This window comes from Nannobrachium achirus, assembly GCF_963921795.1.
Source record: "Nannobrachium achirus genome assembly, chromosome: 1".
NCBI lineage: Eukaryota > Metazoa > Chordata > Actinopteri > Myctophiformes > Myctophidae > Nannobrachium > Nannobrachium achirus.
The window spans coordinates 50,547,348-50,574,688 of record NC_137810.1 but is presented as its reverse complement, the minus strand read 5'-3'; the positions used below and the strand labels follow the sequence as shown (position 1 = coordinate 50,574,688).

The following is a 27,341-nucleotide window of genomic DNA, read 5'->3' as shown; positions in this document are numbered from 1 at the left end:
CTGTTTCTGTTAATTGTTAGATAGGATTCAGTCCATAAGTCAGGTCAGGTCAAGTCATAATAACCATCTATAAATGAAGCTTATAGCCTGCGAGCTATTTCAGGCAGCATACTGGAGAGGTTAACACGCATGTACAACTCTGTGTGTGGTAGATGTAGGCCTACTGTATATAATGTGACTTCTGACATGTCAAGCAGCTGATCAATTTGCGGTCTACTACTACAGTACAAGCTCACCTGATTCTTTGTAGGCCTACATACTTAATACTTACTTAATTCTGTTGTATTGTCAGAGTTGCCACTGATGTAGCCTATATGTGCTTTTTTTTGCTCCCACCACCACCCCAGATAGCACCACCAGTAGGCTCTGCTTTCCCCTGGGGAATTTGTTAGAGATGTACTGTATAGGCCTGTGCTGACTGCTGAGCAGGGAGTTATATATAAGCAGAGCCTGAAATGCCAAGGTCAAATATAATATTCACATTTGCATTTACATTTTATCAATAAAATGTTCTCAAGCCATTATTATTGGTCTCAATCTATTCATGAGTTATTATCTGACTGAACTGTATGCACATTATGCTGTAACGGTTAAACCCTGATCAAATAGTTATTCATTACTTGTGAATGTGATAATAATGGTCAAGTGTATTAGGTCTAATAGGTTTATTTGGGTAAGAACCCTCTGGAACCCCCTCAAGGGCCACTATAGTATAGGGCAGGGGTCTTCAACGTTTTCAGGCCACGGACCCCTTAGTTGAGAAAGAGATGAAGCAGGGACCCCCATAGCTCTGGTCCATAGCGTTAGTGGAGTTCTCTCCACTAACGCTATGGACCAGAGCTAGGAGGACCCCCACAACCTAATCATAGATTCCATATCGTTTCATTGCTTGACAGCACAATCATCAGTGTATTTTGGATTCATGTCAATGTGTGTTTTCAGATATTTAACCACTTGAACCGTCAATACTTAATAAACTTGACCTTTCACTCTGTACTTTGTCTGCTCTTTTCCCCTCTACACCAAACCTCTTTGGTTTAAGTGGTTTAATTTAAAATAGGAGACAAAACAAACTTTCTATCACTCAAAGATTTGGAGGACCCCCTGTAGTAACTCTGAGGACCCCTTAGGGGCTCCAGACCCCTTGTTGAAGACCCATGGTATAGGGTCCCACGCCCCCTATGTTGAGAACCACTGTATATCCAGTATTTACTGTACAGCGTGTGAGATGAGGTGACTCCTTTCATTGGCTGACTGCTGCTGTAGCATCCAATTACAGCTTGGAGGCGGGGTTTAGAACATGACTCCACAGGAAAGGGTGATTCTTCTGTCGGCCAGGGAGAAAACTTCAAAGCACCTGTTGTTAGCGTAAATTCATTCCGTTTTTACAATATTATATACACACTTTCGGCCTTAAACGATGAACAAAGTGGTTTTGGTCACGGGAGCAAACAGGTAATTACTCTATTTATTGTCTTAAATAATATTGATTTAATATCGAGCTTGCTTCCCCCTCAGTGGAGTTAGCTCATTCTGGGAGAGACAAATTCCATGGGCGGGCATTTATGAATCTGAATAGCAACTTCTCATGTCATCAACGGGAAGTGGCCTGGGGGGATTCATTTCTGTGCAAGCTCCCTCGTTTTTGTTGTTTTCATGACGAGAAAAGGGCGGACAAGGATAAAAATAAATCATGTCAAAGAAAAGAGAAAAATGTCAAAATGGGCAAAAAGATCATATCTATTATAATCCATCCAGATTCGACATAAATGTGGTAGCAATCATGTCTGAACAATGACAATCCTAATATGAGTTCCTAGAAATTATACACAAAAAGGGGAGGGGTCTGAACAATCCAGACTTGTAGGTCTATGTTTGCCCATGTTATTGCATTTCGTTCAATGTAATATAAGCTTGTAGCCTACGGATAGCCTTCAGATCATACAAGTAGATTCATTCTTTGAAATGTGTAGAGTATGGTATGCTTTAAAATGGAACCACCTACCTCCAGCCAAGGGTAAAAGGTTAGAAGAACTTGAATTAATAATGATATTTGGAAACATGAGACTAAGGTTCACAATAACAGATCAATAACAAGTAAGGATCATGTGTGTACTTGAAGCTGTCATGTCATCTTATTAATGGCATACCATTATAAAGCAATCATTTGCAATTTGCATGTTATGGGTCCAAGATTGCTGCTGTTTTTGTTTCAAAAAGCTTTATCTAAAAAAAAGGTCTAAATTCAAGCCTTTGCGGCTGGATCCTAAACTTTCTGACACAAAGACGTCAAGTGGTGAAGATGGGAAAAATTACCTCGGCCCCTCTGACTCTCAGCACAGGTGCCCCCCAGGGATGCGTTTTGAGCCCCCTCCTCTACTCCCTGTACACCCACGACTGCGTGGCCCTGTTCAGCTCCAACCAAGTGATCAAGTTCGCGAACGACACCACAGTCATAGGCCTGATCACCAATGATGATGAAACAGCCTACAGGAGAGAAGTGGAGAATCTGGAAGCATGGTGTCAAGCGAACAACCTATCTCTCAATGTGGACAAAACAAAAGAGATTATCTTTGACTACAGGAGGCCTCCTAAAGTCCACTCACTCCTCCAGATCGGGGGTGCTGCAGTGGAGAGAGTCAAAGAGTTCAAATTCCTGGGGGTACACATCACTGAGGATCTGACCTGGGCAGTGCAGACAGAAAAGGTGGTCAAGAAAGCCCAACAGCGCCTCTACTTCCTCAGGAAACTGAAGAAAGCTGGGATGGGTCCCAAAGTCCTACGGGCTTTCTACAGGGGCACCACGGAGAGCATCTTGACTGGCTGCTTCACTGCCTGGTATGGCAGCTGCACTGACCTCAATCGCAAGGCCCTGCAGAGGGTTGTGCGGACAGCCGAACGCATCAGTGGATGCGATCTCCCCCCAATCCAAGCATTGTACGACGAGCGCTGTGTCAACAAAGCCTGTGGAATCATGAAAGATTCTCACCATCCCAACCACAGTCTGTTCAAGATGCTGCCTCATGGAAAGCGTCTACGCAGTCTCAAAGCTACCAGCAACAGACTGCAAAAGAGCTTCTTTCCACGAACAGTCAGGCACATGAACGAACTGTCAAAAACGAGAAAGATCCAGGGAAAAAGGAATCGCCCGCTAGCGCCCCAGCCCCCAACCCCTTACGTTCCCTCCTTGTGAAGTTGAATTGCACCTACTGTACGTACCCCTTACGTTCCCTCCTTGTGAAGTTGAATTGCACCTACTGTACATAAATGCATACTGTGAAGTTGAATATATTAATCTGTTGCACATAGAACACTCTGTGAAGATGTTTACAAAAGTTAAGTACAGTACAGTAGCAACTACTGGAAAAATATGCTGTTGGCGTATAGAATATGCCAAACTTTTTGCACATGTACATCTGAGGATGCTCTTTTCTTTTACTGTTGCTCTTTTTGCCTTTTGCACTCCTTTTTAGATTATTATTATTATTATTTTTAGATGTGGTTTGCTGTTATTATATTGTTTTTTTTTTTATATACGACTGCATTGACTGAAGGATGCCAAACAAAAAACAAATTTTACTCTTATGTACCTGTACAAAAGACGTAACAATCAACCTTGAACCTTGAACCTTGAACCTTATACCCTGTATACTGTATAACATATAACGACACAATTAGGGATGGACATCGGTATCGGCCAATATCAGAAATCGGCAGGTATCATATCAAACCGGCCAAATCGGTGATCGGCAGGTCACTGACATAAATATGCCAAAATCGGCCAATTGTATCTCTTGCACTGCACAGCATGATGCTCGGTCCTGTGACGTAAACATTAGCAAGTAGCAGCCAGTCTACTTAGAGGCAGCCTACAGAATACAGATGGTGCCGATTACCTTTGCAATGTAAGGATATATTCCATAATCCTGTGTCAATGTCGTCTCCAAAAAGAAGGGGGGGAAAAAGCATGCGTCACCTGCTTTCCTCCTGCCTAGTCCAGACGGTTATATTAGACTGGATATTGTCTGTGATTTTGGATATTGTACTATTGTGATTGATTTGGCATTAGTGTTCTTCTAGCTTATTGGTACTCAAATTGAAGTATGTCTTGTAGGCCTACTTGGCCTGAAACAAAAGGGTATTGGAGCAACCCTATTTCCTAGTTCTTAGCTAAAGGAATCGGTATCGGAAAAATCGGTTTTGGCAGGTCAGACCTTCATAAAACCGGTGGATCGGTATCGGCCAAGAATTTTGCAATCGGTCCATCTCTAGACACAATGTGACATAGCTCTGTTTACACACAATGCCGTTCCCCATTTTCAACAGTTTTTATTATATTTTGACACTTGCTTCGGCAATGTAAACACATGTTCTCTCATGCCAATAAAGCTCATTTGAATTGAATTGCTATATCAGGGGTCTTCAACGTTTTCAGGCCAGTTAAGAGAGAGATGAAGCAGGGACCCCCACAATCTGATCATACTAGATTCCATATAGTTTCATCGTTTGACAGCACAATCATCATTGTATTTTGGATTCATGTCAATTTGTGTTTTCAGATATTTAACCTTGAACCGTCAATACTTTGCCTACTAAACTTGACCTTTCACTCTGTACTTGGTCTGCTCTTTTCCCCCCCTCTACACCAAACCTCTTTGCCGAAAATAGCCTATCTACAAGCTCACGAGGCGTTGTGAGCTTGTAGATCTGCTATTTTTGGCTAAAGTTCTCAGAATATGGACGTTAGGGTTTAAGTGGTTAATACAAAAGAGGAGAGATCACACAAAGATTTGGAAGACCCCCTATAGTAACTCTGTGGACCCCCTAGGGGTCCCGGACCTCCTGTTGAAGACCCCTGTGCTATATTATATGTGACTTTAATTTCTCCCAACAGTGGTATAGGTCTGGCGCTGTGTGAACGCCTCCTGACTGCAGAGCCAGCTCTACAGCTGTGTCTGGCCTGCAGGAGCCCGCATCGAGGTCAGGCCGCTCAGGCCTCCCTCCTGACCCTTCACCCCAACGCTCACGTGGCCCTTCTTCGCCTGGACACCAGCAGCATCACCTCGGTCCTCACAGCTGCCCAGGAGATCAAACGCAGGTTGGTGAGCAGAACCAGGGGCGTCGCACCAAATTCTGGGCCCTGGGTACAAGGATTCACTGCGGGACCCCCCATGAATGTTCTTCATAGGGAATGCATTATTACGCATTATTTTGTGCTTTAACTATTGAAAAATAGCAGATATAGAAGCTCACAGCACTGCACCGAGTGCCGCGCTGCAAGCTTGTAAATCTGCTATTTTTGAAAAATCAAGTCTTTGAATATTTTTAATCCAAAGGTTTGTTGAAAAACCTGTTTCTATGTCAGTGGTGCTCAAACTGTTTCATGTCAAGGACCCCCAAAATGATGTGTATTTGGCCATGGACCCCCATCTCAAAATATTTAGTTCCAGGGACCCCCCCAGTTGCAAAGTTTGAGTTACAAATGTTCGCTTAAAAATACATATATTCAAAGATTTGCACATATTTTCTCGACTTTTCAAAAATAGCAGATCTACAAGCTCGCAGTGCGGCACTCGGTGCCGCGCTGTGAGCTTGTCTATCTGCTATTTTTCAATGGCCCCTTCCACCTTGGGCCCTAGTAACTCAGTCCAACTTTTCCCCCCCTTGTGACGCCCCTGAGCAGAACACAACACACAACACAGTTGGTATGCTCCAGGGGATGAAAGTGAGGAAATAGCCAGCACACAATGAATGTCCTTTTCACATGGTTTATTTACCTTTCACGGACAGATAACAACGGTGCTCCAGGGGAATGGCAGTTGCCAACGCACCCCCTTTCCTTTTGAAATTAACCTAAAATTAAATAGTTTTTACGCATAATTACCATGCACTCGACCTCTGAATGTTTTTGGCTGATTAATCAGATTTTAGATTTGAAACTTGTAGACACTTGTTTTCTTTAGTTTCTGCAACCATATACATGCATTATTTGCTTTCAAACTGGCCTCCCATGGCCTATTTTGAGCTTATCATTACATTACAGACAACAATATATAAATAGAAATAGCTTATCTGCGAGTTCACAACGCTTTTGTAAGCCGTTTTTAAAATCAGGCTTACAGTAAGTGAACAATTTTTTGCCACCCTCTTTTTAACGAAATGTCGTCTCTGGTGGATAGCTTGAATGGATTCTCCGTATGCAAGTGCATTAAAAAGACAAGGTTGTGAAGACGGAAGACTTTTATTTGGAGTAATTCTCTCTAAATGCTGAGTAAGGGAAGCTTTCAATCATGCAAGTTGATTCGATTAGCGGTGTAAAATAGTCTCCAGATGTGTATCTCATTTGCAGGTATAACCGGCTAGACTACATCTACCTGAATGCAGGCATCATGCCCAACCCAACGTTTGACGCGAAAGCCTTTTTCAAAGGCCTGTTCTCCAGGTACAGTGCAGATTTTACACTCTTTTAGTGCTGTACTGTAAGTGACAGTTTTTGTGTTAAAATTAAAGTTAAATGTATAGATTTATATTCCCATGGTAATCATTGCTATGGATATTTTGCTCAGTGACAGGTGTCTCTCCGTCTCTCAAGCTCTTTAGTAAATAAGTAGAAAATACTTTCAGATTTGGGATACCAGAGATCTCGTACAGGATAGTGATGAAACAAAAAAAATGAGCACAATCTATCTAATAAAAGAATCAATCATTCAATCAATCAATTAAGCCATTTGGGTTTAAGAAAGACACCAATTTCATCAGGAGATTGAATCTCACGTGCCTCACAAAAAAGTGGAGAGTCCTATTGTTCCCAAAAAGACAAAAGTCCAAAGTATAAAATATGATGAGGGACACCATACCACTGTATAATGCAAGAAATATTGTATTACCTTCAAATATACATCCTTTATAGTGTGTATCTACACAAAAAGGCAAAACATATGGACTACATTTGTGTCTTCTTTTTTTTTTTTTTTGCAGCAAGGTTATCTCCATGTTTGCTACTGGGGAGGGTATCCTGACACAGAAGGACAACATCACCCCTGATGGATTGCAGGAAGTGTTTGCTACCAACCTCTTTGGCCACTTCCTACTGGTGAGTTAACTTAAGCCTGAATTATATTACATTGTGCAGTGATGTTATTTGCTGAAAATAGCAGTCCAACAAGCTCACACTGCGTCGCATCGGTGAGGTTGCAGATCTGCTGTTATTTCATACGACTTAGTACCAGTAAGACGTCTTGTCCATCTGTCTTGGCCATATATGGATTGTGTTAGTGTGGTTCTCCTAACAGGGCATCATCTGGGATACAATCCCTTTTATGCCATATGGAGATCCCTAACAGAATCCCTTTTATGCCACATGGAGATCCCTGCTCTGAGTATCTGACATCACTGTGATGTCATCTGTGATGTCACAGTGATTCATCGGTGTCAGGCGTTACCCTTCCGGACGGACGTCTACGGACAAGCTGTGACGGCTCTGATAGTAAACTGCGACCTACGGTCGCAATAAATTAAGCATTACTGATATATTGTATGTTGACATTTCACCCTGGCTTATCATGGACAATTATTTTGCCAGTTTTATCTTGTGGGAGAGATATTCCTGTTGTTTACCCTTGAAGCAATGCGGGGGATATTAGATCCATCTGTCCCCTAGCAACAAAGCTCATTAAAAATTTAACACCTGACCACGATTTCTATGACTGTGGGATGTTCTCTCCTTGCCTTAAGGGCATTGCATTGCTGATTGCTGGCTTTAGATTTATGCTTTGTATTCTGCTTCCATCTGTTTCTGTCGGGTAGATACTGACCTATTGTCATGTTACTGATGTATTTCCCCAACAAAGATCTCCTGAGTCCCTCTGGAGATGTGCTGGAATTACTAGTCAAATCATGTTCTTCTTGCTGAATTCACACGGTTCATTTGGCAGGTTTGGGCAGGCACTGTATGGCTGCAAAACTAAAGAAATCTGATTTACGGAACATGCCATCCGAATTAAAGTTATCCACCATACAGATTTAAAAGATTCTATCATTCCCACACATATTTCTTCTAAGACCATTAGGCTAGTCGCCAAAACAACTTATTGAATTCAGTTTATTACTCATATACTACTACATTACTATAACATAAAACATATATACTTATGTAATGCATACTTATATAACATAGTGAACACACAGGTTCCCTGCATTCATTTGATTGAAATACAGTACGTACGGTATTTTTGTAACATTGTAGGTGTGCAAAAATGCACTCATGATCATCATTTTTTCACCCTGTGTTCTTCTGTGGCCCAGATCAGAGAACTGGAGCCGTTTCTGTGCCAGGCAGACCGGACCTCACAGATATTGTGGACCTCCTCCAGTAATGCTCATCGTTCTGCGTTTAGTCTCAACGATGTACAGCACCAAAATGGCACCCAGCCTTACAGCTCCTCCAAATACGCCACAGACCTCCTCAGCCTAGCACTCAACACACACTTCAACAAACAGGTCTGCACTACACACCTCTGGACACTCTTGTTATTAACATGGCAACTTTACTCAACATACTGTACACACACACACACACACACACACACACACACACACACACACACACACACACACACACACACACACACACACACATACAGCCACACACCTTACATTAGTTTAAAGCAGGGGTCTTCAGCAGGGGGTCTGCAACACAATTTTATACAATATGTAGTGGGGTCCCTGCTTTATTTCTCTCTCAGCTAAGGGGTCCTTGGCCTGAAAACGTTGAAGACCCTTGGTTTAAAGAATACACACAATGTATATTCTGGTGTATTGACTTTTATAGGACAAACTGATAACAATGTAAAGTAGCAGAAGAGTGTGTTTTTTACCCCCCTAGTGTGGTCTGAAGGTTGTTGTTTTGTGTTGTGCTTTCTAGGGCTTGTTCTCCTCAGTAGTCTGTCCAGGTTTTGTGATGACCAACCTGACATATGGAATCCTACCCTCATTCCCAGCTTTCTTCTGGACCCTGTTCATGCCTGTATTTTGGCTGGTCAGTGTACTGTAGCTCTTCTTACTGTACAATGTTTTGTAAGCTGTGTCCTTTACCACTTGATTTGTCTGCATCTTCGTTATTCATAATTTTTGTCAGTGTAGTGTAATAGTTCCAAATGAAGATACAACTATTTGATTGATTCTGCTCACATTTCTTTCACATCTCCGTAGATCCGAATGTTTACCAATACTTTCACCTTGACACCTCACAATGGAGCTGAGGCATTGGTATGTAAATTCAACTGCATTTCCAGAAGAACTATTGTAATAGTACATTACTTTTCTTTTACATACTGTACATTATTTATTACCAGTAAGACCCCTTCAGGACGGAATTCGCACAGGACGGAATTAATTTGCAAGTGTGATTCAAGTTGCGGTTGGTTGTTTAAGTTGGACAAAATGTGGACAAAATATTTTCCCAAATATCAATATGACTAACGTCTGACGGTCTGACATCATAGATGTCTTATGTTATAGACCACATGAGACTCGCACAATATGTCCATATATGGGCATTCCAAGCTATGGGCTTAATATTGATGACATCAGGGATCTCCATATATGGGCATACAAGGGACAAGGACGGAATGTGATGTCACAATGTGATGTCATAGGTCAGCTATAGACATCGAGGCGTTATCCGGCCTCTGACAAGATGTTTTCATTGTTAACTGCGACTATGAGAAACTACGGTTGCAATTATTATTAGTGTGGTTGCCAGTAGGACAACCAGACTATTGTTGTAGTCCGGAACAAACATAGTGTAAACATAGCCAATCAGAAAGCAGCATTCTCGGTGATGTCACCATTATATAGTCGGTCTGATTCTGATTGGTGTAGTTAGTGTAGTTGAGTTCAGGGGGTTCTGGCTATCCAGGCAATAAATATGCAACCACTCTTGCAATTTCCTATTAAATCTTTCTGGTTATTATTAGTGTGGTTGCCAGTAGGGCAACCAGACTGTTCTAGTCAGGCCATTATTTTATTATGAATCAACTTTTACCCAATCAGGAAGCAGCATTCTCGGTGACGTCACCATTATAGAGTAAGTCCATTGAGTTCAATGGGGGAGTGGTGCAAGCTTGAGGATTGGTCAAGCTTCACATGAAAATTTGTCTAGACAATAAATAGGCAACCACACTTTTTAGTTATTAAGCAATACCAGGAGGAATGGTATTCACATTCTTTGGAAGGTAAGAGGCCTTGTCTCATCAGAGCAACCAAATATTGCCAAGTAACAATCTGTCTGAATATTACTTTCTCATTGTCTGGAGAACCAATTCAGTTTATCCCCCCAGAAATTGAATAAATAAAAAAATCTTCAAGTAGCCTATAATGATGCCATGAGAATTTTGCTCAATAGGCCTAGCCCTAGATGAAGAGCTGCACTAGATATTCTTCTAGCCTTAGGAGGCATTGGCTTAAGTGCCTGTATTTATAACTGTCACAAATGCCCTTTCTATGGACCATGAGTCTGCAATAAAGAGATTCATTCATTCAATAAATGTGACAGAGAACCCTCCGCAATAACACATCTATCACATATATTGGGGAGACTGGTCGGTACATTTTACTAGGTTTAGAATTGGAGTAATGCAATCTGTGCAATACTTTAAATTGAATCAACTTAGAATTGACAGCTCTGTATACTAGACACTAGACAGCCCCTCCGGCCTCCTCCCACAGCTCATCTGATATTGAAATGCCTAGCTCCTCAGCCCACGCATCTCTGAGATGACCAGAGTCCACTGATGCCCCAAAAGCAACAACACAAGGGGAAACTATAATGTTTACAGTTTGGATGTGAGAGAATTATGTCTAAATATTACAATAAAGATACAATAAAGGAGAAAAATCACTCTTGCCATTCTGTGTGCGACTCATTACCATCAAAGTCAGGGTGCAGTGGTAACAAAAGATTATAATAATTATTTCGTAGAACATGTGGCATTTGGATTCGACTTAATTTGAAGGTACTGCAAAGAATGTGCCTGATGATGAGATATTTATTGAACAAAAGAGGACTGTTTATTATCTATAGATCTCCAGTGCAGCTCAGTCTTTCCTCCTCCAATCGGACAATATGCCATCCATCATACCTGTTTTGAATAATTGATTATGTGCTATAGGGGGTGTATTCAGAAACATTTGACAAGAGTAAAACACTTTCTAATCCTATTCAGAATCTTCAGGGAGAAAAAAAAAGAAAAGAAAAAATCATTCATGAGTGCACTTGTCTGTCTTTTGCACTGTAGTTCTGGCTGTTTAAGCAGAAGCCAGAGTCCCTCGACCCTCACGCAAAATACCACAGCTTGACGTCTGGGCTGGGAATGAACTACACACAGCCACGTAAGGTAGGATCTAACATCCTGGAATCAGGGCCGTCACCATCATGACATTTTACTACACCATTAATTGTCGCACAAATAATTGCGATTAACAATTTTATTGTATTTTTGGCGTTGAACATTGGAACATGTGAAAACAAATTTACATTTATGTTCACCTTTTAGGATTTGTAAACTATTATCATGATCAAACATGACAAATAACTTAAATATATGAAGAAGTGACTGACATCACATGGCTATGTCTATGTATGTTTCATTTGTTGTGTAAAAACATTTAACTAAGACAGTTAAAGTAAAATAAAACTGTATGGATAACTGACACAGAATTATGAAATGACATGCAATTATAGTTGGTTCTGACTAACAGGTGCCACAGCTTTTCTTTCTTCCTGTGTCTTATCAATGCCAGACACTGATGACACTAAAGTCTCTCATGCCGAGGTGTCAGTCAGCATGCAGGGGCATCACAAGGGTGGGAAAGCAAGATGGAGGGGCCTTAATTACTTTAGCTATTGAAAAATAGCAGATATACAAGCTCACAATGCGGTGCTGCGCTGTGAGCTTGTAGATCTGCTATTTTTGAAAAGTTGTGAGAATATGTATTTTTTAAGCAAACATTTGTAACTCTAATTTTGCTTCTGGGGGTCCCTGTAACTAAATATTTTGAGATTGGGGTCCGTGGCCAAATACATATCATTTTGGAGGTCCTTCACATGAAAAGGTTTGAGCACCACTGACATAGAAACAAGAAGGATTTGAAATATTGCCACGCACCGAGTGCAGAAGGGATGGGACTGACTCGGCATGAGAGACTAGTGTCGTCAGTGTCTGGCATTCAGGGGTGTCGCACTAAATTCTGCGCCCGCATAGGGCTGTCACAATTATTACATAATCGTCTAATCGCAATTATTTGAGGTAATCAAAATTATTTTGTATAATCGTCATAATCGTTTCCATGTTGAGAAATGTTAATATAGTTTCAAACACTTTCAAAAAGTAGTGGATGTGACGCGTTGTGAGCTTGTAGATCGGCTATTTCCACTATCAATGTTCTTTTTTAAGTATAAAATTGTCAAATATGTCAGTCATTTCTTTGCATATTTAAGTTATCTGTCATGATTGCCATGTGCAACTTCAAAGCCTACAAGCCAAACAGAAATGTAATTGTCAACGACAAATACACAATTAAATCGTTAATCGCAATTATTTGAGTGACGATTAATCGTCATGTAAAATGTCATAATCGTGACAGCCCTAGGCCCGCAGTGAATCCTTGTACCCAGGGCCCAGAATTTGATGCGACACCCAGGCCTGAATGCCAGACATTGACGACACTAAAGTCTCTCATGCCGAGGTGTCAGTCAGTCTCATCCCTTCTTCTCTCACCGTTCTATTCCCATTTCAGATGGATATTGACGGGGAGATGTCAGAGGCCTTATATGAGAAATTGCTGTCCCTGGAAGACGCAGTTCGGAAGAAGCTTAAAGAGGAAAAGAGTATCGGAGTGTGTTCACAATAATATTAGCCATCATGTGAAATCACGTCTATGATTGAGCCTTACTGTTAATCGTGAGCCAGAATTTACAGCATGGAGGCAGAGTCATAAAGTGCTAAATTAGTATTCTACTTTAGCCTATTTATTATTTGTTTGCTGTTTTGTTTGTATTTTATATATGTATAAAATGACTTCGGTTATGTGATCGCCATGTGTTTTCCTGTCCTGATGTCTTGTGGGGTTTTGCTATATGGTTAAAGAGGAGAGAGAGAGAGAGAGAGAGAGAGAGAGAGAGAGAGAGAGAGAGAGAGAACCGGAATGCAATAAACCATTTGGCATTTCCTGTTGGCTATAATATGCTTGGTAATAATAAAGCATAACAATTTCCGGAAACAAACATTTGCAGTAAATGTCTCATTATCCAACAAAGATACTGTGGGTCGGAAATATAAGCCTCCAAGTAGTCCTATAACGGTGTCCTTCATCAATCCAGGGTGCACCATGACTGGTTCTTATAAGTTATGCTGCTGCGGTCCCCAATGTTACAGTAGTTTATAGTTCCGTGATCCTCACAGCAAACCCCGAGGTGATCCGATAGTAAACTATCTGTGTCGTCTAAAAAGTTTATATAGGTGGTCTCTGCGAGCCTGTCGCCGGTTTTCTTCTGTGACGTCCCGCGGTGCGCACCCGTGCAGTGGTTCCATCGCTCCTGTGGGTTCTGCGCGCACACCCAGCAGTCCGGTGCTGCCGCTGTCAACACCTCTCCGCCGGCGATGTACCCCCTCTCCGCTGCCTCTCTGTACGCTTCATCATCGGCTGTGCTCAAGAAACACCAAACCATTCCACAGAAATACAAGAAAAATCCCCCCATAACCATTATCATGAGAGCGTACGATTCTATCATCGCTTTGGTAACCAGAGGTGTCGACATCCTTCCTCCTCGTTGCGCACGTGTGTGCGTGTCCGTGGCCGCGATTCAGCCACCCACAGTCCTTCTGTCGAGTCGACTGTCAAACAACAATCCAATCCACTGTAGTGTTGTTAACAGTGTATTCCTCTGCAGAGCAGCAGCTGTCCCAACAGACCGGTGAAGACGCTGTCCTGTCCCGGTGCGATAGTCATAAATAAACAGCACAGGCGCGTCTGTTGTGTTCTGCGCCGCGCGGATGCATTGGAAAACCTTGTGTATTGATTGCCAGTGCAGTGGTGTTAAATAACTAAGTAGGTTAACTTTAATAGCCTACTGTACTTAAATACAATTAGACCCCTATAAGGTATTTGTACTGTAGCATATAGTCTACTTTACTTGAGTATTTCCAATGTTTAGGCTAATTCTAATAGCCTACTTCTACTTTTACTTTTGGTAGGCCTACTGCATAGTAGACCTAGATCCGTCTGTCATTCAATGTTAGGCCTATATGAGATACTTAAACGGTTTCCTATGGAAATAAGCTTAGTCTTTTCTAGGATCTCCTTTTAGTAGACCTTGTACCAGTGAACTGTACCGCCATGAAACAGTACTTTTTCCTATGCAAACTTCTTCTAATAAAGTCTTCAATCAATCAATCAATCAATCAATCATACTTTAAGTTGGATTTTGATGCCAATACTTTTGTACTTTTACTCAAGTCAATTTTTAATTCTGGACTTTTACTTAACAGCTAACAGAATATTTCTACATTGCAGTATTTACATAAAGTAAAACATGTGAATAGCCTACTTTTTCCACCACTGCGGTGAAGACGCTGTGTTATCCGGGTGCGATGGTCATAAAAAAGGGACACAACACAGGCGCGTCTGTTGTGCGCCGCGCCGCGGATGCATTGGAAAACCTTGTGTATTGATTGCACGCTTTGACAAATGGTTCACATTGACTGGGGGTTCAGACGAGGACTTTTGAATATTTACACATTGTGTGGCTCTATTTATATTTATTTATGCTCCCACACCACACCTGCACAACACAACACAACACAACACATTGACCACAACTGGAAGCGTTCTTGATATAGCCTTGTATTTTAGGATAAAGTCTAATGATGACTACTTCTAATGAATATGCTACGATTCATCATTTTTATCTAGGTTACTTGTCGTAGGTAGCTTTGTTCAATGTTCATATTATAAAAGAAGAAGAAGACTGAAGAATCTAGTTAGGCTTGGATTTTATTCAGTGGTCTATTCCTATTTGTGTTATAAATTACACACTTAATTGTTTATTGTCTCTGTGCTGACATTTTATGTATTGATTAAAATGTTCTGGTTTATAGCTTTAGCCTTTAGATCTCGATTCATCCCATTCATTGCACAGCAATGTCCCATCAAACGCCTAACAGCCTGGCACTGGCAGATTGTCTTTCCTTATAAGGGCAGTGACTGACAATCACACAGCCTGATATGTGAGCTCCAAAAATATAATCGATGACAATATTGAGAAACTCAGAGTTTTGTACCTCTTTCTGTGTTTCACCTAATAGGCTAGCCTACACTGCTGGTAGGTTGCAATTTAAATGTAGCCTAAATACTGTCCGTTAGTTCAAGCCTCTGCCATATTGGACTTGTTAACTTGCAACCTCACAAATTCACACCTGTTGCTTCTAATTTCTACCAAAATAGGGCATAAAAAACGTTTATATTTGTACATTTTTCTTCGTTTGAGCTGTAAAATAATTTCCTTCAATTCAAATGTAAAGGTTTGTCAGTTTCCTGGAGAACTCGAAAAGCAAGACGCAAGAAATTAGGAAACATGAGCCAAGTAATTTGGGTATCACGCTGCCCTACTAGAGAGAGCCATAAAAAAAGAGAAACCCGCTGCTTAATGGCCTTGTGGGTAACGTAGTTTTTAGTGGTCCGTCCTGTCGGGCTTTTCCACTCGACCATGCACTCGACTCCCCGGGAACCCTCTTTGTCGCAAAGAACTACAAGCCCCACCCCGCGCCAACAGCCGAGGTCCCGGATGTCGATCGCGCCGGAAGAGAAGAAGGTCTTTACCCAGCCATCTTGTGGCTTCATTTAGCGAAGTGTTCGCACCAAGGCCTCGTAGAATCGGAGGTAAATCCTGCTGAAGGGGCTCCATCATGCCCGGACAAATGCAAGAAGGTTTTGGCTGTGCCATAACCAATCGGTTCGACCACTTATTGGACGACGAGTCGGACCCGTTCGAGCTGATAAAGCAGGCGGCTCTCAAGAAGAAGGAGGCTCCTGTTCCTGGTGCCGCCAAGACCGCAGCGCAGGCTGCCAAGCAACAGAAAAAGGACTCTCTGAAAGACAGAAAGAGCCCGCTCGCCGACAAGAAGGAGGAGAGCCAGGCTCCAGTGCCCCTCAAGAAAGATGGTGAAATTATACTCTATTCTAATTCGTACTAGTCACCGGCCGGGCCCTAACTTAACATTTTTAGCCGTGTCGAAGCTAATGTTAGCCTGGGCTAAGCTGCTTTCTTGTTAGCTAGAAACGACACACCACCAGCAGCCCCCCCCGTGACATGAGGCTCTACACGTTTCCTTTTGTTCTGTCACTTTTAATGGAATTGTCAGTTTGTTGGAACAATCGGGCCTTTTCCAGACGGCACGCATCGCGGCCGCATTGTAGGCGGGGGTACTTTAGTTTAATCTTGCACAGGCCAGAGATAAATAGCTGGTTGTCTAACTTGTTTTGGCCCTGTGTCACCCCTCGGGCCTTCTCTCTGCACGGCAGAGCTCCAAAAGCCTGCTGGGTGCATCATGTCAATTAGACGTTTATTCGATGGATTATAATCATAAAAAGTGGGTCGAATTCATCCAAAAACGTCTTGGCTTTGCCTTGCATATGTCCGGGGGCCGGTATCCACTGAAGCTTAAATAACGTGGGATGGAGAAAAAAAAATGACAAAGTATTACTTTGTGTGTGCGAGATATTGTGATCCGAATGTGACGCACTGTACAGTATTTTAATAAAAAAACATATTGATTTAACACATGAGCTCCCTGGCCGGGTGGTTTTGACAACTGGTGCCAGATAACCATGGCCACCATGTCAGTTCTCATGGTGATAAACCTCGTGGCTCTGGGGAGTGGGCCGTGATAAACGGAACACACAAAACTGACACTTGAAAAAAGCGGCGCACACACGACACATGCCCTCGGAATGGGAATGATGTCATTCTCTCTTTGGATGCGATTTCCTCTTAGCATTTGGCACGATTTATACGCTCTTTACAGAATCCACACATGACATTTCACCGTAACGTTAAAACAATACCTAAATGTATCTTTATCATTCCATCCTGAAGCTAAATTAACACATCACGTAGGCCTACTTTTAAGCCGGGCAATGACGGCAAATAACCTTGAGATGCGATTGTAACTTTAGCAATAGGAAGTTAGTTGGCTATTATCTACAATAATGTCTGTTAAGATGTATCTAGTTGCCACAGAGAGAAGATGAGACAGGTGCAGCCAGCAGCGCTGCTGTACTGAAGGGTAGGGTTTCTATTTTGGTAACTGTTGATTCAGGCAGTGGGAGGGGCTTGTGTGAACAGACATACTGGCATGGTTTTTTAGGTGTTTATGGCTCTTATTTGATACTCTGGTAAATGGTAAAGTGTCAACCTTTTCTGGATGCCAGTGCAACTTATTATTCCCCCCCAGTCTGTATGGCTGAATTAGTTACAGTAATTGGTAGTGCTGCTTTACCCCCCCCCCCCCCCCCCCACCCCATTTAAATCTCATTTTTTAACAATTTGCAATTTAGGCATTTAGCACTAGCAGATGCTTTTAATCCAGAGCTATTTTCAATAAGAAAGGGAAACTCAAGGCAATACATCAAATGCATAGAAAAGGTAATCTAGTACCACCATCAGTCTTGAGCGGTATAATCCAAAAGATAATCTGTACGTTGAAACTATAAAATGCCAGGTCAACATATGAACCTGGCTGGCATATCTGCCTACTTAACATGCTATCTAAATTGAGTTTTAAATCTTTTTGGCAGTTTTCCGTTAGATAGGAGGGTCGGGTGTAAGGAGACATGGCAGAGAGGGGGATTGACATCTCTCAGCACTCCAGCCAGAACGTGGGACGTTGCCACGGTTATGGTCGGTGAACTACCCCCGGTTATCTTCTTCTGGCAGACCCCTAATCGTCCTGTCCTCTTGATTGTCTCCCAGTTGCTGGTATGAGGAGGATGGGCCGCAGGCCAGAGGGCGAAGGCGGCAGAGGAGGCTTCCAGGGAGAAGGTCGCCCCCCCTCAGACAGAAGGCCAGTGGACAGGCGGCCACCGCGTCGCTTTGAGAGGCCTGCCAGCGAAAGTGGCGGCGAGAAACCAGAGGGAGGCGAATTCTCTGTGGAAAAGTGAGTTAACCACACATCGATGCTTGCAATCTGGGAACCCATTCGTAAAAAATTAAAAGGGAAACTTACGTTTTCGCCTCTGGGGGCAGCACCTTCTTTTTTGTTTAGAAACAGGAACTCAGTTTGTCCCCTCTGCTTTCTTAGTCTACTCTACTCCCACCCGGGTGATTCTGTATTAATTCCTACTAACATCGACATTCGACACTGCAATGCATGTTTAAGGCAGTGGTGCTGACCAATTTTGCTGTCTGTCTTGAGAGAGTACATTTTTACTAACTGCTGCCACATGGGTGGATGAGATTGAGATTTCATTCTCGGTTAATCCAACATTGATGTTTTGGTTTATGTAATTTATGAAGAAACTCAATGTAACAATGATTTGATGAGCGTTCCTCCCTCATCTGTCTCTGTAGGCCTGTTGGTGAAAGGCCGATGAGAGGAGGACGTGGAGGTCCCAGAGGCGCCCGTGGCGGCGGCAGAGGACGCGGCATGGGCCGTAGTGATGGTTTCGACTCCCGGGGAAAACGTGAATTTGACCGACACAGTGGCAGTGACAAATCGTAAGTACTCTGCCGGTCAAATATTGCCATTTCCCACATGTTTATTTGATAGGAACAGAGGAGAGAGTAGGGGAATGACACGCAGCAAATGGTTAGTCTTGGGCCCTATTTTGCCAAGTACCTGGTCTTATGTGTACCGTGGCCAATGCTGTCTGGCCACTCAAAATTGCCAAACGACATTGGCTAGGTCTTAAGTCGTAAGACCTGGTACTTATGACACGCAATGGGGCCCAAGTCCAAAATGCCTGCTCAGGCATACTGGAGCCCAGGTGGTTTGTGCCCCTAGTGCTCGTCTTATGGGGTCACCCAACATGTACAATCAATTACTTATCACCTTGGGGTATCAAAGACAAGTGGCACAGGGGTAAAAGTCCTGCTCACCTCAGCAGAGATGGGTTCAATTCCTCCATGTTGTCTCTTGTTTTGTCGGGCACTCCGACAAACTCAGTAGGCTGTGTTTGTGGGAGACGATGAAATAAATGTAATCACCTGAAGGTAGTCATTTTAATTGGACTGAAAACTAATTGTGGGCTAAAAGGAAAACGACTTCCTTGTGTTCAATACCAAAATATCTTTGTGTACACAACACACAAGCCCCTGGCTAAGGCACATTTTGTTTCAGCAGCCAGAAAGGTGAGGAGAAGCGTGGTGGAAGTGGATCTCACAACTGGGGCACTGTCAAGGATGATATGAAGTAAGTGATGACCAGTAGGGCTGTCACAATTATTACATAATCGTCTAATCACAATTATTTGACATAATCGTGATTATTAAAGTAAAAAATAGTGGAATTAGCAGATCTACAAGCTCACAACGCGTCGCGTAGATCGGCTATTTCCACTATCAATGTTCTTTTTTTAAGTGTAAAGTTGTCAAATATGTCAGTCATTTCTTTGTATATTTAGGTTGTGTGTCATATCTACCATGTGCAACTTCAAAGCCTAAAAGCCAAACAGAAATGCAATTGTCCACGACAAAAACACAATTAAATCGTTAATCGCAATTATTTGAGTGAAAATTAATCGTCATGTAAAATGTCCTAATCCTGACAGCCCTAATAACCAGCATTTTGAGACGTGTCCAATACATACAAAATTGGGCTTAAGTTTCAGATCAACAGTGATATGTTTTCAGATGATGCTTGGTCCAGATTTGTAGCATTTGCCACACGTCTGGTACAGTTCAATTGACCACGTTCACCCTGGTGTCCCTATTTGGGGCATATCCTTATACGTTAAACTTCCAAACAATGAAGAATTCCTGAAAAAGACATCAATCGATGATTGGTCAGGTATTCAATGTGCTTGTTACTGGTATTTGTTTTATTTTGTTAGCAATTTCTGAAGAAACAGAACGTTGATGTAAACAGACAGTGAGGATCTGTAGTAGTTTTGTATCAGGAAGCCCAAAAAAGTTGACCATTATTTGGATTATGCTGCAGGCCCAGGGCATGAAACTGGGAACATGTACATATTGTTCCAATGTTTTTTTTGTTTTCCTTCTCTCAGCGAGCTTGACCAATCAAACGTCACAGATGAGAACCCTGAGGGAGAGGAGCATCCGCCCGCTGACTCTGAGAACAAGTGAGTTGTGGTTGTTTCTTCCTGTAACCCACAGATATTGACTTTCTGACATTATATGCCTTTCAGACATGTCTGACTCTAGTCTTAAAATTCCTTTGTTTTGGGCAGGGCATATGCCTTTTTTTTAACTGATAGATGAATGATTCCACTCCACAATTATTGACACTTGTTGTTCTGTGACAAGCTGCAAAAGGTGCTACAAAAGCAGTTGAGCTGGCTTAATTCTTTTATCAGTGCCCCAATGATGCAGCTAAGTGTCGATGTTTGTTTCACCATTTCCACGCCTCTCACCACAATCCCTCTTCCGTTCTGTTTTACTCTTAGTTGTTAACCAGTTCCTATGCTGTTTTTACCCTGAACACCCATTTACTCGGCGTGGTTGTTGGGCAACACTTGGCGCAATAGGTACTTGGCAGCAATGTAGCTGGCCACGCTTGGCCTCTTTGTCGCTGCTAGTTTGAATGCAACATAACACACGGTGTGTTGCAGGGAGAACGAGGTAGAGGAAGGCCCCAAGGAGGAAGTTGCCAAGGAGATGACTCTGGATGAATGGAAGGCCGTGCAGGACAAGGAGCGTGCCGCCGCCAAGGTGGAGTTCAACATTCGCAAGGCCAACGAGGGAGCAGACTGGAAGAAAGGATATGTGCTGCACAAGTCCAAGACGGAAGATGTGAGTGAATAAACTTTTCCATTCTGTTTTTCTAAATGCTTTAATTAGTTAGATCTTTGTGCCCATACATGGTGTTACATGCAAGCCCACACTGTTTCATAGGAACAGTATTTCTAGTTTGTAGTTGACATTGAACAGATATTCATCAACACCCCCCATTCCAGAGAGACAGAAACAAACACCAGGGCTTAAAATTACCACTGTTTTTCTCACATGCGCCCAAAATATAATCCTTGTGACCTCAAAATATAAGTGGGAGCATTTGTGCAAGTGCAAATAGTTGGTGTGCTATGGTAGTGTTGAGAATAGCTTACTCGGCGTTGCTGAGCGCTGCTGTGCTGTCATTCCAGCGCCTTGTGCTATTTCACCATGTGTCAGAACTCAGAAAGTACTTCAAGTATTTTCATGTTGAAGAACGAGATGAGTAGATAGCGGAGAGAAACTCAACTCTCTGAATGAGAGGCGGGGCTGCCTCATGGGTGTGTGTGCTACTTGAGCAGAGACGAGTCAGAACGGCACAGCTGGTGTATTACATCAAATGAGTTTGGAAACAGTTTTAAATATTCTGAATCAATTTGTAACCTACTGAGAAATACTAAAAACTATTGATGTGCACTTTAGAAGTGAGTACACAATATGGCCATTTATATGCTACATTTACTTTGCAATTATTTTATAACTTAGTAATTCGAATTATATTAACCAAAAGGGCTATGGAAGTGGACAAATAAAAACCACAGTTGAAGACATGATTAGAATCAGTGTAGAGCATCGTCCTCTGGAGATGTTCGATGTCTGTGGACGAGAGACAAACGGAAAGGAGACCACATTTAAAATCCTGGCCCCAGGATGATGCATAAAAACCCAGCGGTGGCCTTCCATGCGTTTTAATGGCTGCTTTATGTTGCTTGTAAACTGTACTGTTGTAGTCGTCATCAATTGAAAAATAAATCTTGTTACATATTGGTGCTGCTTACTTTCTGGTGGGTACGGAAACATTTTTTACCAGTGCTAACATTTTTTAATTGGGAGCACCAGTGCTAACAAGTAACACACACATTCTCTCTCTCTCTCTCTCTCTCTACTGCTGCATGGTCTGGCTCTAGTCAGACCAATCAGGGGAGCTTTTGAAGGGGTGTATCCCTTTGTGAATGAAGTGCACACACAGTTAATTCTTGGTTTCATCATGTCAGTATAATCTGAGGGGAGGAGCTGTGTAGAGCATGGCGGTAAGAGCTAGGGAGAGGAGGAAAAGGGGTAATGTGAAGTAATGGTAGTTTTGTTGTTCACTCTCTCACAGGAGAAGAAAGCCGGTACGCTGATCGATGAGGCAGAAGAGCCTGCTAAGGTAAACAAACCTTTTAGCCTGGGCTAGCACTGCATCAACTGAAATCCATACACACAGAATTGGCCAGAACCTAAAAGTCACCTTCACCCATTTGGTAGACCAGCCAGGCGTTTTGTGCTGGTAGATTGGCTATTTTAAAATGTTTTTTGAAATAATAAAGGAACAGTTTTGGACGTACAAGGTTTCCAACCGACAACCAACAACAATATTTTATCTCAAGTTTTTCCAGGAAACTTTTCCTACATTTTAGATGTTTTTAGAAATACCTCGGGTCCAAATGAGTTAAACCAGTTTATGGTGGTTTAAATCAAAAGTACTTTTTTGATACCATTTCTTTTTTTATTCCTCCATCATCAGGCTGAGGATGAGCACCACCGGAAGCCAGCCAATGACATCACAGCCCAGCTGGAGATCAACTTTGGAGACCTGGGCCGTCCAAGTCGTGGCCGCGGGGGACCCCGTGGTGGCAGGGGGGGCCGTGGCCGAGGCGGCGAGGGCCGTGGTGGCGACCGCGACCGTGGCGACCGTGAGCCTCGCGGGGACCGCGACCGGGATGGAGCCTCTGCTAGGACGCCCCGCGGTGGTGGAAGGAGCGAGCGGGTAACTTATGATATCTTTGATAGTCGATACAGCCATGATTAGTCAAAACCAGCCAGAGTGTCTTTATTTGTATAGCACCTTTCATGAGGTAGAAAGAGCCAAAAGATAAATGCATTAACAAGGCAATTATATAACTTATTGCATAAGAAAGCATAAATAAATATTTGTATTAAAACAAATTAGTTTAACATTAATGATCGTTAAGCTGGATTTGTACTTGCGTGATGTGTTGTGATTTTGTAGATCTGCTATTTTCAGTATGTGACACTGCATGCAACAAAGTATATTTAGCCCTAATAGTCAATATTTTATTTCAAGCTTTTCCCCCCACAAGCTTATTGGTTAAAATGTTCTTTAAAAGTTGATGAACTTAATTACTTAAACATTGTTTTGATACATTTGTCAAAGGTACAATTATGTATTTTAAAACATTTTACCATTGACTAACTGTAAATATGCCATAGACCACTAGCTGAGGAACTCCTAATTGTGTCATGCCGTGTCATTATCTGAGTTGGAAAGACATGCTGTTGATTATGTTTGAAAAGTAAATTGAATATAAGAATGTAATCTTTCTTACGCAAGTTAATTGGCAAACTTGGCTTTCTCGGCAGCTTCATGGATAGCGTGGAAACAAGTTTTAATTTGTACTTGTTTTTTCAAAGTGGTCAGATAGTCTAAACGATTTGTTCCCAAACTTTTTAACTCAAGAACCAAAAGAGAAATTGAACACCCGGGACCCAAACTAGTGAAAACGGCAGATCTACAAGCTTAAAACGCGTCGCTTCGTGATGCGTTGTAAGCTTGTAGATTTGTATACAGGAAAATTTTCCCTTTTTTTTTAAGGATCTCTTTATTTTATGTTTTGAAATAATTCAAAACAAAATGTAGGAACAAAAAATATAGGGACCCTTAAAAATGCGTCGTTTTGGAACCAATGGTCTGAACTTTGCTTTGCGTGTTTTTTCTCTCCAGCCAAGTGGAGTGGCCGTGCCCAACGTGGATGACCCCGAGGCCTTCCCAGCCCTGGCCTAAGGGCCCGACTGGAGTCTCTCAGATCCACAGGAGCCCCTTAGGCACCTCCACTACGAGGCTTGCATGTTCCTGGATCCTTCAGCAGAATTTCATTGATGGTGGCGAAGACTGTCATTACTTATGACACTCGACTTTGAGGACTGAATTTTACCCATTAAAAAAAAAAAACACAAAAGAAGATGGAGAAAAAAAAAGAGAAATGAACACAAAAAAACTAAGAAAAAAAGAAAAGGACTTCTTGCTACTCTGGAGCAACTTATTGGTAGAGGTTTTGTACTTGGAAACAAAGTAGCAGGGATGTTTTCATACAGTATTTTTTTCAGAGGTTATGCATTGTTCATGGATACTTTTTTGTATTGCTGCTTGAAAATATGCATTTCCAAATATAAGTATCCAGTATCTTGGGTGTCCCATGGCTTGATCTGAGTATTGATTGCTTTAATTCACGCACTGTGGGGCTCTGAACCCAAGCTCACAAGCTCTACCACACTGGGTATTTTATTTTGAAGAAAAAGTTACTGCTTCACTCATTGAGATTTAAAGACTTTTCTTTAAAGATATTTTTTGTTTTGTTTTTATGTTTATTTTTTTAGAGGAAGGTCTTTGTCTGTGACCCTAGGCCTGACGATGTTAACTATTTTCATAATCTCTTGGATTGTATTTCAGAGATGGTGCACTGCAGATAGGCGATCCCTTTACCTACCTTTGAGCACATCGACAAAATGGAGCCAAATTCATATTGGGAAGGTCTTCGGTAGTGAAATGTTTCCAAAGCATTAGATAATGGTCATTATTACTATTTAGGCATTTAGCAGATGCTCTGATCCAGAGCGTCTTGAAAGTGCGAGATCATAATGAGCATAGTAAGGGTAAACTTGTCAACAAAGCCAACAATCACACAAGTAGAGTGCAACAATGTAGAGCCTCAAGGAAGCTAGGATACCAGCTAAACAATGAACCCAGCATCCGTTGAAACAATTTATGTAAATAACATTCTTAACATTTGTGCTAACTGCTGATTTCATGTGCCGTGACAAATCCAGTGGGTTAATTTACAGGTGGAGAGTTTTACTCGTGTTCTCATTTACTTTGTATACGGGGTGCTATTCATTGTCTATAACGTCTCGCCCTCTTCCATCTGCCAAGTGCGTGTCATATTATGACAGCATTTCATTTAATCAAAGATGACGAGGGAAGATGTGTATTTTAGACTTGAGTCGCTGCAGGAGTTCCTTAGGCTTTCTGTAATTATCGTTTACACACTCCACATACGCATACTGAGAAATGTGAACTCGGCCCAGCTCCAATTAAGTGTTTCTGCCACCTCTGTGCTAATAATTTCCTCCCAAGGTTGACTTGCTCTTTAGCCTCCACAGTGGCACCACTGCATAATTGCTCTGAAAGAAATACAGTTGATACAGCAGATGTGTGAATTCTAACCCTGCTATTAGAGACCTGACCTCTGTCGGTAAATAAAGATGGTCGATTCATTTTTGCTTTGGGCTTTAATTATTCTGCTTGTACATTGGTGCGAGAGTGCCGTCACAACACCATGACATTTCACAAAGCAAATCAGAAAACGGGGTATCTTACAAACCATGAGAAATTTATGCTATGTAGCAATAGAAATACTGTTAAAAGTAAAAGTGCTCTATTCTAAATTTGAGTAACGGTACAAAAAAAAGTTTTGCAAAGGTAAATACTCGTACATGATGTCGTCGTACTTAGGTTTTCAAACTGAAGTTACGAGTCCTTTAGCCTCGGAAACCCAGACTTTTATTTTGGCGATACGAGTCCTTTAACCAACTTGAGTAAAATTATGAAAAGGATTGGCCCAAAAAGTCCTTGGGTTATCCTTTTAGCATTATTGTTATACAAATATTAAAGCCTGTTTATTAGTGATTATATGTACAATATATATGGATGTCAGGACAGGCCCTGTCACACCAGATTCAGGCAATTCACAGCAATGGCAGGGTGGTACCATGTTACTACGGTATGTCTACTGTTTTAAAACCAATGTGTAGTCATTTCAGACATTCTCCAGGAGATGGCGACATTACCATTGTTTACCATTAAGCCTACATCCAGGGGCTAGAGGAGAGTAGATGAGATCAGGTTTTATCCTACGACCTAATAATACAAAACAGAAATAAAAGTGCAGAATTATTTTTCTTCCAAATTTCTTATAATACTCTGCCACAAATTGTACCGGGGTTGTACTTAAAATCTGGTATTATCTTTAAGCATACAGTCATACTGTCTATGGTAAAAGCTGATATCACATAAAAAATACACGCACGATACAAATATGAATGAAACAGAAATGGATTTTGTCAAAAATCACTTTATAGGATCAATTGATAAATGTTTGGTGCAACTTGCTAATTATTTCCAATACAATACCATATTTAGGCAATAAGAGACTCCCTACTCCTTAAAGGGATTCAGGGTTTATCTCTGACACAGGTTTGATTGATTGATTGAAGAATGTATTAGAACATTAGGAAAAGGTACGGTCAACCAAAAGGAGATCTTTCTAGTAAGCTTTTCGTCTTATTTACATAGGAACCACTTTATGTAGCATATCTCATATAACATTGAAAGACAGACGGATAGAACACGGTACATTGGAACAGGGTTGTATGGACGTCTCTGTTTGCGCCGTATCAACAACGTTGGAGGGTCTGACTAGGGAGGTCTGACTCGGACGTTGTATCAACGTTGTATGGACGGTATATTTCAGACGTCGTATCTTGACGTTTACGGAGGTCTGACTTGGACGTCGTTTGGAGGTTGTATAGACGTTGTGTGCCCCTAGTGGGCAGAGAGAGAGAGAGAGGTCTGTTGAAAATTGTGCAATGTTTGAATTATGGATTTAAAAAAAATGAAAGTTCTAGATGGCTTTTCGCAACCTGTAGCCCAAGCAACTACCTGTAATTAACACTAGTAATATTGTCATGGATGCCAAAAATAAGGTAGCGTAGTAGCTATTTGATATATTTGCCTAATTACAGGTCACAGGTGTTGACAAAATCCAGCCCTAAATCAACCCCAACAAATTATAAATAACTTAATTATCTGTTGACATGAGCTGGCAGTGTGCCAACTAGGCTATTAACAGAACAGTTAATCCTCCTATCTGCCTAATTACTGTATATAATAATTTTATTGAAGGGTAATAATACTATTTACCAAACATTATTTTGACGAATGCATGTTTTAAAGTGCATTGGTATTATTAGGAAGCTTAAATAAGGTAGCTTGCTGATAATTGCGTAGGCCTAGGCCTATATTGTCAGGCCAGTTTTCAGTTTTTGTTTGTAAAGT

The 27,341-nt window shown here is 41.7% G+C and overlaps 2 protein-coding genes across 4 annotated transcripts; both read left to right on the top strand.

Annotated features, from left to right (window-relative positions):
* Positions 1 to 1,341: 1,341 nt before the first annotated feature.
* Positions 1,342 to 14,080, top strand: LOC308288641 (3-keto-steroid reductase/17-beta-hydroxysteroid dehydrogenase 7-like; the record flags this gene model as incomplete). The annotated part of the gene is made up of 11 exons (XM_080730112.1): positions 1,342 to 1,455; positions 4,895 to 5,098; positions 6,350 to 6,442; positions 6,979 to 7,093; positions 8,305 to 8,499; positions 8,924 to 9,037; positions 9,211 to 9,267; positions 11,298 to 11,396; positions 12,799 to 12,897; positions 13,584 to 13,799; positions 13,952 to 14,080. Exons 1-11 carry the CDS (start codon positions 1,421 to 1,423, stop codon positions 14,078 to 14,080), a joined length of 1,356 nt encoding a protein of 451 aa, XP_080586238.1. The 5' UTR covers positions 1,342 to 1,420.
* Positions 14,081 to 15,858: 1,778 nt separating this feature from the next.
* Positions 15,859 to 25,502, top strand: LOC308287812 (SERPINE1 mRNA-binding protein 1-like). 3 transcript variants are annotated; one of them, XM_080729099.1, is made up of 9 exons: positions 15,859 to 16,221; positions 18,032 to 18,215; positions 18,629 to 18,775; positions 19,401 to 19,469; positions 20,284 to 20,358; positions 20,848 to 21,028; positions 22,329 to 22,376; positions 22,734 to 22,976; positions 23,952 to 25,502. In XM_080729099.1, the coding sequence occupies exons 1-9, from the start codon at positions 15,966 to 15,968 to the stop codon at positions 24,009 to 24,011; spliced, it is 1,263 nt and encodes a 420-aa protein (XP_080585225.1). In that variant the 5' UTR covers positions 15,859 to 15,965; the 3' UTR covers positions 24,012 to 25,502. The 3 variants fall into 3 exon arrangements, with proteins under 3 accessions (XP_080585225.1, XP_080585224.1, XP_080585226.1); XM_080729098.1 differs by having other exon boundaries at positions 19,398 to 19,469; XM_080729100.1 differs by lacking the exon at positions 19,401 to 19,469.
* Positions 25,503 to 27,341: the final 1,839 nt, after the last annotated feature.

What these genes read in the sequence shown, in the direction of transcription:
- LOC308287812 (XM_080729098.1), top strand. Translation starts at nt 15,966, where the DNA reads ATGCCCGGACAAATGCAAGAAGGTTTTGGCTGTGCCATAACCAATCGG. An exon ending in CCCGCTGACTCTGAGAACAA is followed by an intron (nt 20,359 to 20,847) that starts GTGAGTTGTGGT and finishes GGTGTGTTGCAG; the next exon opens with GGAGAACGAGGTAGAGGAAG. An exon ending in AGGCAGAAGAGCCTGCTAAG is followed by an intron (nt 22,377 to 22,733) that starts GTAAACAAACCT and finishes CTCCATCATCAG; the next exon opens with GCTGAGGATGAGCACCACCG.